This window comes from Osmerus eperlanus, chromosome 5 (genome assembly GCF_963692335.1).
Source record: "Osmerus eperlanus chromosome 5, fOsmEpe2.1, whole genome shotgun sequence".
In the NCBI taxonomy this organism is placed as follows: Eukaryota; Metazoa; Chordata; class Actinopteri; order Osmeriformes; family Osmeridae; genus Osmerus; species Osmerus eperlanus.
Genome location: NC_085022.1, coordinates 13,223,713 through 13,239,979, shown reverse-complemented (window position 1 = coordinate 13,239,979; position 16,267 = coordinate 13,223,713). Strand labels below are relative to the sequence as shown.

Below are 16,267 nucleotides of genomic sequence, written 5' to 3'. Positions count from 1 at the left end.
ATCGATGGAGAGGCAGGGCGTGGAAAGACTGAGAGGAAAACGAGTGGTTATGACGAGACTCAGCATGAGTCTGTCTGCGTGTGCATGTCAATGAACAATAACACGTGTGTTTACCGTTAATCCAGTAGTCTTCTGAGATGTCTGTGCGTATGAAGTGCTGGTCAGGGGGCGGGCCTAGGGACCGGGTGAATGTTGTGTCTTTACCCAGGAAGTCAGAGGCGGTGCCAGAATAAAGGTACTGGTCTGGAACCAATCAGAGAGAAAGAACGTTGATTAGAACCAATGAACAAAAGGTCTGCTTGAGACATTGAAGGTCAACATTACAACTGTTTTTGCAGTCAGATCCTGTATTCCAATTTCTGTCAAAACAATTGCCTTAAAAGGGAACATGTTTATGAAATGGTTTTAAGGTAATCTGACATTATCGTATTACCTCATCAAAATATGGCCACATAACACACACAAACACACCCACACACAAACACACAGATCCTGAGGGATAGGTAAAGATATTGGAGCATTTGACACAAAGGTCCTACAAAATCTCAACAGTACGGCTGAATGTTTATGGTTCCCTGCCAAGTGTCTTTGTTTATTTCACTCAGACAGGAACGCCTCTCTACTCTGCCAGAGATTCTGAGAAGACAAGTGTAGCGCACAGCTGACACCCAGGCCTGTTACCATGGGGCCGGTCCAGAGGACTACAGGGACTACAGGCAGGAAACAACAGAGGAGGAATAGAAGTTCTGTGAGGATATACACTACTGACTGGAGAGGAGGTTCTCATAGACGTATACATTATAGCCTGTAGGAAAGGGTTAATCGCTAAAGATATATACAGCACAGACTGTAGGAGAGGAGAGGATCTGTCAGGGATGAAGAGAGGGAGCGTGGCGGAGGCCCCTCTGACCTGTGAGAACGGAGGTGAAGGGCTGCCAGGGATCGTATGGACACTTGAGCCTGCCTGACTCGACAGTGGACGGAAGCAACTGGAACACCCCATTCTGGGAGGGAGAGAGGGAGAGGAGAGGAGAGGGGGGGAGAGAGGGAGAGAGGAAGAAAGGAGAAACGCGCGAGAAGTGTGAAAGAGACCTGTGCCGGTAGACGAGCTGTCCGTGTCCAGTCCTACTCGTGTAAGTGAGCAGCACCTACAGTGTTGCCCCCTCTCACCTGTCTGGGTCCGGAAAGCTCCACAAAGGCACAGCTGGGATGGAAGGCTCCTGTCCCGCAGGCATACACGTGTGTGCGGTTGTAGTTATGCAGCACACGCACAAAGTTGGCGCACTCCATCTGGCAGGGAAGAAGAGCATGAGGTAAGTGCACTGAACTTGGGTGAAAAGCATTCGCCCCCCGGGGGGGTTGGAGGTCTATGTATTGTGCAGGTGCACTCACGTGGGCGTTCTTCCCTGCCAGTTTGCACATCTCCACTCGTTCTCTGGGGGCAGGCCAGCTAATCTGAGGAGAGGCACAAGCGCATGTCACACACACACACACACACAGACATATACACATAGGGGTACACACACCCACTCAGACACACACAGACACACAGTACATGCACGTATGGACATGCATAGACACACGTGCACACGTGCACACATACACACACAGACACACACACGAAGAAGGATGAATTGAGTGACATGACACTTCTAAATATACACTTTATTTTACACTTTCTATTCCACTTTCAATTAAACCCAATTCAAAGCACTTTATTACAGTAATCCCACAGGAATTGTAAGATTCGTTTTTCCTCGTGGATTTGGCTAGCGGACCTTTGTTGTATTACTATTAACACCTCCAGTCACTGGTATTAGTGTGTGAAGGAGGGCTAACACCCGGTGTCCCTGGCATGTACCCCACTGTGCTCACACATGTGTTATAAGAGGCTTATGTGCTTAGCATGTTCACCTGAATCTGCCAAGGAGAGCTATCGCCGTCATTATTCAGAGGTCAACTGACTACTAACCCGCACATACTCTCTCTCTCTCTCTCTCTCTCTCTCTCTCTCTCTCTCTCTCTCTCTCTCTCTCTCTCTCTCTCTCTCTCTCTCTCTCATACACAAACACACACACACACACTCTGTCTCACACACACTCAGCTGACTTATAATTCTACAGTACATGATCTTTCTGCACCATGGAATTCATAAAGGAATTATGATTTCCTGTATTGGTACAGTCTGTAGCTTGTGAAGGGACTTTAGCCGTAGTTGGGTTTGAGCCATGACGCCGAGTACAGGCCCAGCGGCCTGGCTTCTGAGCAGGCTGTTGGGACACTGGGAGGACTTTGGAATAATGCTTTTATTCGCAGACTCATTCACACAATGTACCTGTAATTTGCCTGAACGAAGCCCCCCCCCCCTCAACCCCCCACCCCCGCACCCCCCCGCCTGTTGGTACCCAGAGGTACCTGGTGGGCCTCGTTACCAGCTGTTATGAACACATACTGCAAAGCATTGGTGCCAGAGTGTTCCCTGCACCCTCTCAGTGTGTAAGCCTGCACCATCTGCAACAGGACGTCAACGGTTCTCCACCAACCCAGTTATGTAGCAAAGTGCACAGTGGGTCTGAGCTGTGACTAATTTCTGTATATTTGTCTTGTTCACGGTGAAACTCACACGCTTCTCTTAGAATAAGACCAATCCTGACTATCTTCCGAGCATCGGTATCAGTGACCAGAGAGGCAACACTTAGCGGGACGGACTAAGAGTTAAAACAACAAGATAAAGATCAAATAAACAGAGGGTCTTCTCAGTGCCTGATCAGCACCAGCTGCATAAACACACTCTCGCATTTACAAACCTCAACATATGTAATCCCTCTAAATGCATCACTCTTTCGCAGCGTGTGTGCGTGTCCCCGTGTGTGTGTACAGGGGAAGGGAATAAGGCGTGTGAAGGTCATGAGTTGCCCTCTCACCTTGCCAACCTCAGACACTTCAGAGCAGATACAATAGATAGTCTAAGATGGCTGTCTAGCGAAAAGAGAGCTGTTCACACCCTCCCAACGACACATGACTGAGTACATTTCACACTCGCAGGTCAATACCAAATTCCTCTCTTGTCACCACAGAGTCTGCTTGAAGGGGTCCATGACAGTTTGGGATGAGAAATGAAATGATTGGGCTCGCGGTAATGAGCTATTCAGCCACATAGCTGAGGTTACTGGGATGTGTGAGGGGGAATCCATGCATGAGTCTGCATGCCTGACGTCTGTAACAGCTTCAGTAGTGTCTGCAGGGGAAACACACCCAGCCAGCTCAGCTGTTGGGACTTGAAGCTCGGCCAGAATGTTTCCCTCTGTTGTTGCTGGAGAGAGTTCTGTTTTTTTTTTCTACTGTGAAGATACTCATGTTGATGTGTGGACGTGCTGTACCTTTCTAGGGCCCCTGGCCAGGTTGTCAGGGTCCAGCAGGTAGATTTGATCTTTGGCCCCCAGTAGCAGACGGCCCCTCTCCTCATCCAGCAGCAGCGTATGGGAGTGGAGGCCCTCGGCGGGCCCCAGGAAGACTGACACACTGCCCGCGAGGAGCAGCTCTGGATGGGGGGGGGGGGGGGGGGGAGGGTTGAGGAGAGAGACAGACATAAAAGAGAACATCCCATATAGATACGACCTACACACTAGGACATTGTTTACCGTGGACCCGTAGATACTTGATATCTTATATAAACAATTGAGGTTGTCAGATTCCAGAGTCAGAGTTGTTTGGTAAAGAGACCGTGTTTCTCCGTAGCGTAATGAAGGCTGTCGAAACAGGCCGGGGGGGGGCTTGGTCCCCTCTCATGCTGAGTTTAGAGGAAGCGTGTCGTAGCTTGACTCCCAGCTGTCTAATCCCCTGCGGTTCAACACCTCGGCTGCGCACAGGAAGAGGCGCAGGGGGAGAGGCTCTGATGCACCCGCGTGGTACCCTCACACCTCAGCACAGGAATGAGCTGATGCCACCATCGGTATTAACATCCGAGTGACAATAGAGACAGTGAAAATACCAGAATGTTGTAGCCTTCTCTATGTGTGAGTGACTAGGTGAGGACAGGGAGATGGGGGAGGAAGGGAGGCTGGATTCATCTTACTACATTTCTACACCTTAATTATTGCGAATTGTCTACAAATTTGCTATGTCTGGGTTGAACTCAGAGATCAAAGATGCTCATCAAATCCCAGATCCAAGAATCCTGAAAACATCGAGAGGATATTTTCTCTACTGAACCTTTGAGAGCATGTTTGAATTGTACATGTGCTGGGTTTTTACAGCGCTTATCTCCCCACAAGGGGGGACCCAGTTTCCTTTTGTAATGCACAAGAAGTGGACCTTTCTGTTGGTATTGTTGGGGAATATTAAAAAATCTTTCTGACCAGAGAGAAATGTTGGCGTGAACAATATTTGTCCATTCAAATGGAAAATTGCCAGAACAATTGGCACAGATCTAAAGCTGTCTGAGATATCTTGGGGGGTCACTGATTCATGCGAGCCAGACAAAGGCAAATCCCACCTCCAAATATTTTGCTTCTACTGCATATAAATATCTATCATCATAGATTTATTTTTAGTAAATTACTACTTGGCATCAAATTAATCCAGGCGGTGCCAAGTTGTGTGTTTTTTGTCAGTGCTGAAGACCTCGTGGCCTTGTGATGGAGCCCAGCTTGTCTGGCTGAGGAGCACAGCAACATGTCCTGAACAAACACCGGCTCTCTGAGGGGGAGTTCCTCTCAAAGGATTGACATTGTGATTACCCTCTGGGTGCTAGCGCTGAGGTTACTAACTATCAATATTTGAACTTCAACCCCCTAAACTCCCAGACTCGGCCAGCTTAATACCTCCCCTCCTACACACACACACACAAATTCACACACACCACCCCCACATACTTAAATATCTCATTCCTTCACACACACACAGCCCCTGTGCCCTCACCACACTAAACCTCACAGCAAGATTAGTTGTGCTAGCCTTTGGCTGACGCTAATCTGTTCTGTAAACACACAGCACTGTGAGCCCATTGAAACGACCATGTTTAGCTGTTAGCCATTTAGCTTAGCGCCCGGCACCCTTCTTCAGGGAGGAAAGACCTCAGGTCCTTCTTAGCACCAGGTCAGAGCCCTGAAGCTCTCTGAACCCACATGTATTTGAGATCATATCAGGTTCACTTGTGGCTATGAGGCTCCATCAATGACCTATTCAACAGCACTGTCTTCCTTTCTCCCTCACTCATTCCCTCTCGCTCCCAAATGTGCATGAATGCAACATAACCTAATTAGCAGTGTTTTCAGACCTTATGAAAAAAACATCTTCTCATATGAGAGGTTCTGATGTCAACCATTGACGCTGGAAGGAGATTAACGAAGACTAACGTGTGCTGAGATAACCTTCCGTTTTGGAAAATATGACACGACGAGACAGGCGAGTGAGACAGGCGGAACACTGAGACTGACGTAAAACCCCTCCTTTTCCACAGTAAACAGCGAAATGTTCCTCAAAGGAAAAGGATTTACAGCTACATGGTAACTGGTAGCCATGAGCCGTGGTGGTGAGCTGAATGAAAGAACTGGAGGAAATGAAGACCAACTCATTTATAGACTTTTGCAAAGAAAGACAGTCAATGTGTCTTTCGTTGTGTGTTGGATGACCAACTTAAACTGGCAACAGGGACACGTGTAGTCCAAAAGTATATTTGTGTGAGGAGGATATACTGACACACACATGTGTCACACTGGTCGTCACAGTTTAACTCTTCATGTCAAATATTAAGATTATGTGTCATCAAATCAACAAAAACATAGAGCTGCTGAACATGAAAATATTTACTTTATAGCTGGATTACTTGGATCTGTGTGATAGGAACGTCATGGACATTGGACTGTTTTGCTGTTTTTGACACGGTTTGGCCCTACATCTAGGATATCAGAAAAGACCATTGCTAGTCAAATTACATTTAAGAAACAACAATGATAGGCTCGTCATTGGTCTCAAAAGCAGAATCTTGAACTTGTTCAACTCTCTGAAGGTCACAGGATTGACGTTGACTTCAGTGGAAAGTTCAATGAGTTTTCGAACGTTCATTTAGCTGAGCTGTGAGGTTGTTTTCGAGGGGTGCATTCAATCAAGGATGATTCTCCTTTGATCGTCTTATCCTATGCTCATTCTCAGCTGTGCGTTGAGACTGGGCCGGTGTTATGTTTGAAGTGTGTGTTCCTTGCTGTGTTTAAAGAGTGTATTCATGAGGGAAATGTTGTGGAGAGCGTGTGCAGGGTTGAAGATGAGTTATCTTTGATGGATCTTACTCCGCAGTCACCCTGACAGGAACGACCAAACATGGATCTGGTTTAGTACCCCAATGTTGAGCTAAATGAGATCTAAAGGTAATGATATTACACACTCTGATGGTCTTTCTTCCAAATGACTGAACATGAATGAGTTTCCCCCAAAACCATCAATGTTAATCGCACTTTTCATCTTAACTGAACCAGACATTCCCGTAAAGTGCTTCCATTCCAAAAAAGGTTTGTGAAACGCCTTCAGCTCAGCCCAAAACCAGAACAGAGAAAGAAAGAAAGAATGGGAAACCAAACCCTGATCCAAAATACAAGGTAAATAGTGTTGCAAGGAATTATTCCAGCCACTGCATACATATATTTATCTTGGAAGGTCAGGACATGTAAATGTCTGTCTATTTCCAGCAATGCTGGTTTAGTAAAGTGGCCGGAGTACAGGGTTTTGGCTTTATATGTGGGGTTATGGAGAGTTTGTGGTGTGGTGAGGATGGGATGGGATGGGAGATTCAATGTCAGGGCTTATTTTCAGTTTGGTTTTGACTGGAAAGGAAACGTGAGTTATTTATGGTAGAATGAGAGTGGCTTAGGAGTTCCTTTGTGTGTGATGTAGTGAGGAGAAGAGAACAGGGCGTAAGACGAAGAGTTAGAGGGTTCATGTGGGTTCATGTCGAGTTTTAACCAAGCTTTCCCGCTGTGGCACAAAGCAAATACAGCCAGTTTACTGAAGAGTGAGCTCATGGACCGAGAGGACCACAGCCATAGCAGAGTCAGGCCCAGGACCAAACCCAAGAATGACATACACGCGACAGGTCGAGCTGCAGTCATTGAATCACCGTGACATAAAGGCTGTGCGTTTGCGTTCAAATATGTGACTCCACCGTACCTACTTCATGTTTATTTTAAATTCATGTTTGACTTCACATCAACACCATCATAATTGTACAAAAGGGTAGGCCTAAATGTGGCAACAATGTTCTGCAGGCTTACATGAGCAGGGAGTATAAAGGGTTTTGCCCCCCCCTCCCTCAACACGTCTCCAGCCCAGAAGTCAAACGTCAAGCCAAGTGGGTTCTTATAATCACAGCTAAGTGTGTGTGTGTGTGTGTGTGTCTGTGTGTGTGTCCTGATCACCCCAGGTACTGCTCTGATAACTAACCAGATGGGAGGTAAACCTGAGAGTTCTGTGAGATTATCAACAAAAGAGAGAAGAAAGAGATAGACAGCTGGGCAATCATCTGTAAGCTAACCAAGGACATGGGTTATTTACAGGGATGACTCAAGGTACGGGCAATATTGTGATTAAGAGAAAGCTTGGTTGTTATTAAAAATAGCAGCCAGGTGGGTTTTTCTCTCACAAGATGCCGTGTTCTTCCTGAGCTAATAGAGCAGGATTCAGGCACCAATCCCTACCCATCAAAGACCAACTTGAAACAATCACTGGCTTAGATGGCATAAAGCCCAGGTACTGCAGTAGTTATATCTCAAAGTCAGGGACACAGCTAATACAGCCCTTTGTGGCTTATTAGTTTAGTAACTTTTGCAAAAAAAACAGTTTCTGTACTCCAATAAACACATTCTTGTCTGTGCCGCAGCATATTAATCATTTCGCTAAATATAGGGCCTAAAAATAGCCATAGATCGCGTGATGGCCTAGAAAGGCCCTGGACACTGACAACATTTAGCCCCAGGTTCCAGGTCACTGAAGATAAATGATGTCATAACCTCAGATCCTTGTCTCTTACCTTTGTAACTGAGTTTGACCCTGGGGACACTCTGTTTGATGTTCTCTCCAGCAGACAGGCCAACCATCAGCGCCAAGCCCATCAGAAGCAGCCATGGGTGGGCTAGACTCATCTTCAGCCTCCCCTGCCTGACACTGGCACCAGAGCACCAGGACACAGAATACCCATGCCTCTTAGATGCAGGGCTCCCAGAGAGGGGACGAGAGCAGCTTCTCTCCCCTGGAGTCCCACCCGGACTTTCAGAGTCTCCAGTCTTCATGGTGTGTGGAGCTTGGGGGAATGGTGAGAGTTCACTCTTCTCCTCTCTTCTCTTGCTCAGTCTGAAAGAAGGAGATCAGTGTCCAAAGTCAACCAAGGGAGGAGCTTTTCATGTGTGCATGTTTGTGTGTGTGTGTGTGTGTGCGTGCGTGCATGCGTGCGTGCGAGGGAGTGCATTTGTATGTGTCTGTCTGTGTGTGTGTGTGTGTACACTGCAGCGAGATATGCACACACAGTTCTGTTGTGAGTATTCAGCTGTTTCTCCATGGTCCCCTACAGGCATGTCTTCTCTCTCTACTGGTTCTACATCAGCTGGAGCTCCTCTCTGCCTTTCCTTTTGTGTCCACTTTAAATCTGTTTGCTCAAAACAAAAGGTCAGGCCAACAAAAACAGAGACGATCTGACCTCTTTCAGCCATCCATCCCTCTTTCAGATGTCTCTCTTCCCATCCTTCTCTCGCTCCTTCCCTCTTTCAAATGCTAAACCCATTTGACTCTCACACCGAAATGATTCTCGCTAATAGATTTTGCATCCGCTGATGATCCTGTCAGTGCCTCTTTTCTCGTCAGTTATAAATGACTTCAGTCCTGTCTGTGCCTTTGCGATGTGTTAGAGCCCTCAAAGACCGCCACAACTGCCATTAGTCAACACCTCTTAAATTGAAAGCGATGTGACTGGGGGGGGGGGGAGTTTTGAAAAGTGAAACAAAGTGAGTAGACTAGCCATTAGTCACTCATGGGTCAAGAGTTCTAGGCTGAAGACACCATGCAGGACACATCAGTACCGCGGCAGGATTTATCCTGGTTCACCTTCAGCGCTAGGAAAACATTTAAGGAAGACATGCATCTTTCATAACCGGTTAACTATCTTAAAAGTTTCATCTGGAGGGATGGGATACTGGCCACTTCCTTGATATCCTTCTAATTAAAAAGAAAAAAGAAAATGCATCCCTACGCATTCCTCGTATGCTATGACTAATGATTAACTAACAAGCATTGAGCAAGAATGGATGGATGTTCCTCCCTGTGTCTCCTAGCTCTCTGTCTCCCTATCAGCCGTACTCCCTGGGCCCCCTACCTAGATTACACACATCAACCTGTCCATGCATACCATAAACAATGTCAGACTTAACTAATGGATCTGATTCATTCGAAATACACTTCTAAAATGGAACCCGTTCTTTTCAGACCGCTAATGTTTCACCTGCGGATGTACAGTGAATGACAAACGGAAAACAACTTCCACCGACTTCTATCCACAGATCAGGTTAGATGTCACACTAAACTGCGGAAAACGATGATGAAAGGAGAAAGAGCCTGGTAAAGGACAGACACAAACACAGAAGAACCCTAAAAGCAGGAGGATTAGGGACTGATAAACAGACAACTGTTTATTTGGACGAACAAATTGGGCCCCCGGTGGGATTACAGAGCACAGATAGGATATAGGCTTGATGGATAGGCTAGCACAAAACATGTTGCTAAGCTGGAGACCTGGTAGTGTTTGCCCGTGTGCGCATGTGCTTGAGTACAAGTTCGGGGTGCACGTGTGTTTGCGTGCGCGATCGGCTGTACGTGTGTGTTCGTGTGCGTGCGCGGGTGCGTGTGTGTGTGAAAGAGTGATAGTGGTTGTCGGGGTTGCCTCCCCTGTGTCGGGTGGGGGGTGGGGGGGGGTGCTGACACGATCTCACCCATGTGAGTAAAGTTCGTGTAATGTATCTCTCTTCGCCCCTGAGCGCACACATCTATCAGTAACAGGGACTGGGCTGTATCTGTGTGGAAGAACGGAGCGGCCACAAAGGAGGAAGCTCAAGTGTTAGAAGAGGGACGTCAACAACGCACTCCATCTGTGCCGCCGCTGAGGACAGATAGGAGTTCACATGCTGTTAGCAGCCACACGGGGGAAACGAGTTAGGTGACAGAACTCAACAGGGGGAGAGAAATGACAAAGAGAGGTGAAGGAGAGAGAGACAAAGGGAGAGAGAGAGAGAAAGAGAGAGAGAGAGAGAAAGGGGGGTGAAAGAGAAAGTAAGAGAGGGGGGATCTTGTAAACGACGTTACCTCTATAGATGTGGAAGATAAAAGTTGCTTTGCTAAAAGTTTACTTTTACAGAACTACAGGATTTGCTTTGTCAATAATAGCCACCGGGTCATTCAGGAGTGGGTGGAAGTGGGTGGTCATGAGAGAAAAAAACGAAAGCGGAGTCAGAGGGGTGAGAAGAACAAAAAACAAGAGAGAGAGAGAGAGAGAGAAAGGGCCGGCCCTGCCAGTAGCGTGTGGGTTAAACCAACAGCAGTGTTTCCTTGCAGGCTGCAGCGTGTGTTATGTTTGGCTGCATGGGCGACACACGTTGCAGGGGGTGATGGGAAACCTTCCCAATGGCGATGGTGACAGGAGTACAGTAACAGCCTCCATGGAAGTCGTCCCAATGCTGTGGGACACACAGAAAGCGCCAAGCGTCTCCCCGAAACAACAACACGGGTTTTGTGATCAGCCACACTGAGGTTTAAAACGCCAGTCCTGGTCACAGCGCACCAGTGGTTGCGAAACGTTTCGGATCATTCCGGATAACAAAACCTGACAGGATGCACTGACACAATGACTGGTTTGTTGTTACTTTAGTTATCTACATGTACTATAGGACTGAGAATATTTAGTCGGACACACCCGAATGAGGCATCTTTTGTGAGTCTGTTGTCACCTCTGTGTGTGTATGTGTGTGTGTGGATATGTGTGTGTGTGTGGATATGTGTGAGTATGCTGTTATCACATCTCTCCATGTGGCAGGACAGTGTATTAGACCTATATATTGGACCGTTAGTCAGACCACAGGTCTGGGACACACGGAACAACACAGCTAATTGTTTCTAGCTCTCGAGGCTATTGGTTGTTTTTCTTGGCAACAGTCAATCATCCTTTTAGCCCGCAGTTTAAGAAAGCAGGCAAACTCCCCAGTGAGTCTGAGTGAGTTCACGTCTACCAGTGAAAATACTAGACTGCCACTGCGTTCTGTTTGCACAATACACAAAATAAAACATCGACGAGGCACACCAAATTGTCTTCATTAGCTATAACTCTGGTTATTAAGAACGGTAATGAGAGAAACATTACAATGTGGAGCTGCCTAGGAGCTATGACCACAGTTATAGTCTTGAGCAGAGCGTCTCAAAGACAATACTGGAGCTGCAATGACTCTGCGTATCTGGACTCAGTTTATTGTTCCAACAGCTAAGAAAATGCTCCATAGATTTACAGACTGTGAACTTTTCCCTACTACTTTAATAGTGTTTCTTTTTAAATATCTGATTATATCTTAAACTATATCTATAAACTATCTTTATTACTGATGTTCCCGCGCTCTCCAACCTCATATATTTGGCATGAGTTTAAGCATGTTGGGTTGTGCTGTGTTTCAACACACACACACACAAACGAAAGCATGCATGCACTCTTACACACACACACACAGACACACACACAGACAAAGAGACACCTCCCCAGGTGAGATTGCACAGTGTGTTGTGACTATTGTCTTGTGTTGCTCAGCCTTGAGCGGCACAAAGTAAGTAAACACAATGATATCCATACTGTATCCTCTCTGTGGGAACATAAAGTAACAAAGGAAAGATTAGACTGCCAACATTAGTAGAGTCGTAGATATAAAAACAGTCTGGCAGCTAGCATTACATCAGACTCACTTCTACTTTGAAGTTAATGTTTTCATCACTATGCAAAGTAAACATTTAAGTATAAAGAAACTCATTTGGCAAGCGATCATAAGCTTTGCATCAAATACATATCAAATGCTGATCTCAATAAAACTTTACAGTGCAACACATTTAAAAGTGAATCTCTAGAGAGATGAGTACTCTAGAATCCTCAAACTCTGATTCTGGAAGGGAGAACGAAAGCTTTACCCTCACGAAAGAGAATTCAATTCAAAATGGCAATGGATACTGGATAGTGATGGGCTTATGCTTTGACGTAGGCAAGATGCCTCCAAGAACTCTAAGATCTAGCGCCTCGAGGGAAAGTAACTTCCTGTTCTTATTTGCTACTAATAAATCCTATTAACCAGTGTGCCGGAGGGGCCTAGGCAACAAATGGTTAAACCACACTGAAGAACAGCCGAGCAGTTTGACATAGAGCCGGTCTGATCTGAAGGGTTAGGTTAGAGGGGAGAGGAGACGGGGACCCTTATTGAAAACATTCAATCCCTCGATCGTAAAAAGCGGCACATAATAAATAGCTGGAATGTACTAATTAACTTTGCTGGGGAATCTCCGTCTTAATGTATGTAATCTATCCAGGGCAACGGTCCACAGAGATGACAGGGGATCAGAATGATTTTCCGAGAAGCCATTGTAGGGAGAACCAGAGGAGGGATATCAGGTTCCCACCCTGGGGTCCCTATGTATTCTGTCAGGGCACCTCAAACTGTTATCTCGAAACAGTGGTAAGTGAATACTGGAGCAGAGTGCTCCGGAGGTAACAGAATAGGCTTTGGGTGGATAATAGTCTTGAGATGTCTCTGTCAGGGCGCAGCTTTACATTTAATGCCACTGCATCATCGTTGTCTCTTGTGAATGGGAGAGCACTCTGGTCCTCTGTCTCTGGGTGGAGACTTGACACAGAGCCAACACAGCTCTCTCACACACTTACAAATACAGTACGCACACACGCACAAGCTGCAACTATAAAGGGAGCTTCCTTTTGTTCAACTGAACAGAATTTTAATTGGAGATGCAGAACGTGGCACTTGTACAAACAAAGGAGATTCCACGCAATAAAGAGCATTTCCACCAGTTACCAAGGTTCTTTCTCAGAAGTAAGCTAAGTAAAGAAAAAAGAAAAAAGGTCCAAGGCACTCTTCTGGCAAAAAGCTTAAAAGCCTTCATGCAAATGTCAAAAAGCTTAAAAGCCTTCATTCAAATGTCAAAAAGCATAAACTATACTTGTGCATTTTAGCAATAGAACTGGGTTAAAACCAAGCTAAACAAGTGACTGGTAACCAAACATGGAACTTGAAAACAGGTAACTCCATACATCCTGGTCACAGCACCGCTACAGGCATTAGAGCATGTAAAAAGGTGTGTGTGTTTGCATGCGTGTGAGTGAGTGAATGCATGTATGTGTGTGTGGCACCCAAAGCCTCCTGAGAGGGAGCCCTGTTAGGAGCAATAAGCCATGACAAAAGGGAGTGACAGCCCTGAGTGACCTCTTCACATTAGTCTTGTGGCCTGAGGAGACAGTGATACATGCTCCTCTCGCAGGGTGCAGCCAGGCCACCGGGAGGGCAGCCCCAGTGCTCTCAACCAGTCCCTGGAGCTCCAGGCTAGACAGCCAGTGGAGGACAGCGGATCCAGGGTGGGGGGCAGGACCCTGTTACACCTGCATGTTGTGGACTCTGAACACATAAACATCACCGAGCTCAGCAAAGATGCCACTCTGGTCTGGAAAGCTGACCATATATGGTCATCTCAGTAAGGTCTGCATCAGGATGTTTTACAAGTCTTTCCACCCAAATCCAGGGGAGGTTTTGAGAATAAAACGTTTTTTCAGTGTTCTCCTTTCAGCTCGGTCCAGGAAAAATCCCAGCACGAAACCTACGCCGGGGTCACACACCTCAGGAATGGAGCCGAAGGCCATGCTAAACACAGCAGAGCAGGATCACATCCTGATGGAGCTACAGTGCCGCTAAATCAACGTGGGCATTTTGGAGAGAATAAAATACAGTCATTCAGAAATTCCTGCCTTAAACCTCCTTTCTGAACGAAACCGTAAATAACAAGGAGAGGAGAAACAAAACTTTCCATTTTATAGTTTACTGGTTACTTTTGTCAGAGTGCTAAGCCAGTGGCCCTGCCCTAACCTAACCTGGTGTGTGCCTGTGCATACACTAGTTACTGGGATCCTTCGGTGTCACCACATCAGCCAGTTCATGATTGGATGGTGTTTAAAGAACACAATCAGAGGAGCTTTTTCTCTGTTGTCTTTTGAAGGCAAGACGGTAGAAATTAGCTACACATTTATTTACCCATGTCACTCTGACGGAAAATACTGGAGAGCAGCCAAAGAGGGACGTGGGGAAAAAAGAAATCACCGAATTTACAACTGCGTACGATAGTGCCTTTCTCTCTCTCTCTCTCTCTCTCTCTCTCTCTCTCTCTCTCTCTCTCTCTCTCTCTCTCTCTCTCTCTCTCTCTCTCTCTCTCTCTCTCTCTCTCTCTCTCTTTCCTGGTAGGGTGCTAGGTAAATCTTTAATAGGTCAGTAAGTGGGAACAGTATGCTGCAGGCTATTAGGTGGACAGCTAGGAGAGGGGGTAGTGACAGGGTGGTCACTTATGACTGAGTCTTTCTCCTGCGTTCCTCTCTACACTGAGAGGCAGAGTCCTCCCAGTTTCCATAGGTGAGGAAAAAGAGAACATTTTATATAGCTCATTTATAGAGTATTTTCACGGTTGATATAAAACATTTAACGGGACAGAAGAAGATGCCATGAGACTGACATAGTATCCTCCTCTACTGCATTTCTTCACTTCTTTTTTGGCAGAGAAAATAAAGTACTCCCCCTGTCAACCTGGGCTTATTATTTTTCCATTAAATTGCACACCAGATCAAAATCGTACATTCTATCGTTATAGGCTGTGAGAAACTTACAGTTCAGGCAACACTGTATGCCATTTAAGGAAGGAAATGATCTATAAACGTTATCAATTAGTCATAGACTCTCATTATAGGAGGTTCACTTAATCTTATCCCAAGATGTGAACAATTCACAAGCTTAAAATTGCATTTCATAAATCTTCATCATAGCTCTGTAAAATATTTGGATCATATTCAGATACTGAAGGCCAACTAACAATAATATTATTTAGCATTTCCCTCATCATCACAAGACTTCAGATGTACAGATTTTTATTGAGAAATGTGAGGAATTTAAACCGTATCCAATAAATACTTTTAGAAGAGTCAATTTTTTTCACATCAACGCGTTTTGGAATTATTTTGCCAATGATGAACAGGCGAAGGTGTTGTTACAGACTGAATATTATAATTATGTGTGATTAAGTAAACGGTAAAAAGTTTTAAATCCATTTTACTTTCTATGGCAGCTTACCTTGAAGCGCTATCTTCTCTTGAAGGATTGGTAACAACTTTAAATCAAACTGATACACGTCTCTTCAGTGTCCTTCCAGTTATCTTCATAAAGCGCGGAACCGAACCGCTAAAGTAATGCACCTTCAAAGTAATACAAATTAGATGTGATATTTTTCTCCCTCCCTTAACCGTAGGCTACACTTAAGAGAGCACTTTAACGCACGGAAGAGAGCCCCGCCGGTGATGCTGAACTCTTCGTGCACTGGCGTGTGTTGGATGATTCTGATCTGAGGCGCTCGCCCTGGGAGAAAGAGAGACGATAAACTCTGAGCTATGCTCCGACCAGAGGGGAGGGGTTAGCGGGAGAGTCTCCAAGGCGTTTGTACCACCGCCAGGTCACTCTCCTGGATTAACTGCCTGCGGTCAAACTCCGAAGCAAATAAATCACTCAATACTTGTAGACTACATTGCTTTTTTATGACTGTGTTATATCATGCAATATTACAAAATGATATATAACAAATATATTATGAAACTATATTCAATATGCATACAAAATGCAAATTTATTATTGATCTTTATCATTATTATTTATTATCATTATTTAATTTTAAATGAATTGTAAATGATAAAGGTAGTGTTATAGTTTGTGACAGAGGTACTTCTTCACAGCTAGCAGGGTGGGTTATCTTGACCTGTAGCCCATACAAACACGACTGACACCTCTTGTTTAGATTTACAACCTGCTTAACAGACAGCAGACAGGCCTCTCCCTGCCCTCTCCTGGCCCTGCAGGGTGTGCTCCTCCTGGCCTGCCAAAAACCAGAGTTGTGGGTGCTGACACGCTGAAGACTTGCACACACACGCAATTGTCTCTGACACAGACAC

At 45.7% G+C, this 16,267-nt stretch overlaps 1 protein-coding gene across 1 annotated transcript in view; it reads right to left on the bottom strand.

Annotated features, from left to right (window-relative positions):
- LOC134020646 (semaphorin-3D-like) overlaps positions 1-15,695 on the bottom strand; it is a 19,322-nt gene extending 3,627 nt beyond the window's left edge. The window contains exons 1-7 of the mRNA XM_062460807.1: positions 15,399-15,695; positions 8,021-8,340; positions 3,381-3,541; positions 1,393-1,455; positions 1,171-1,290; positions 911-1,004; positions 115-243 (exon numbers count right to left, since the gene is read on the bottom strand). Of these exons, the coding sequence (XP_062316791.1) occupies positions 115-243; positions 911-1,004; positions 1,171-1,290; positions 1,393-1,455; positions 3,381-3,541; positions 8,021-8,279 (826 nt within the window). The 5' untranslated portion in view covers positions 8,280-8,340; positions 15,399-15,695. The remainder of the gene's footprint in view (positions 1-114; positions 244-910; positions 1,005-1,170; positions 1,291-1,392; positions 1,456-3,380; positions 3,542-8,020; positions 8,341-15,398) is intronic.
- Positions 15,696-16,267: the final 572 nt, after the last annotated feature.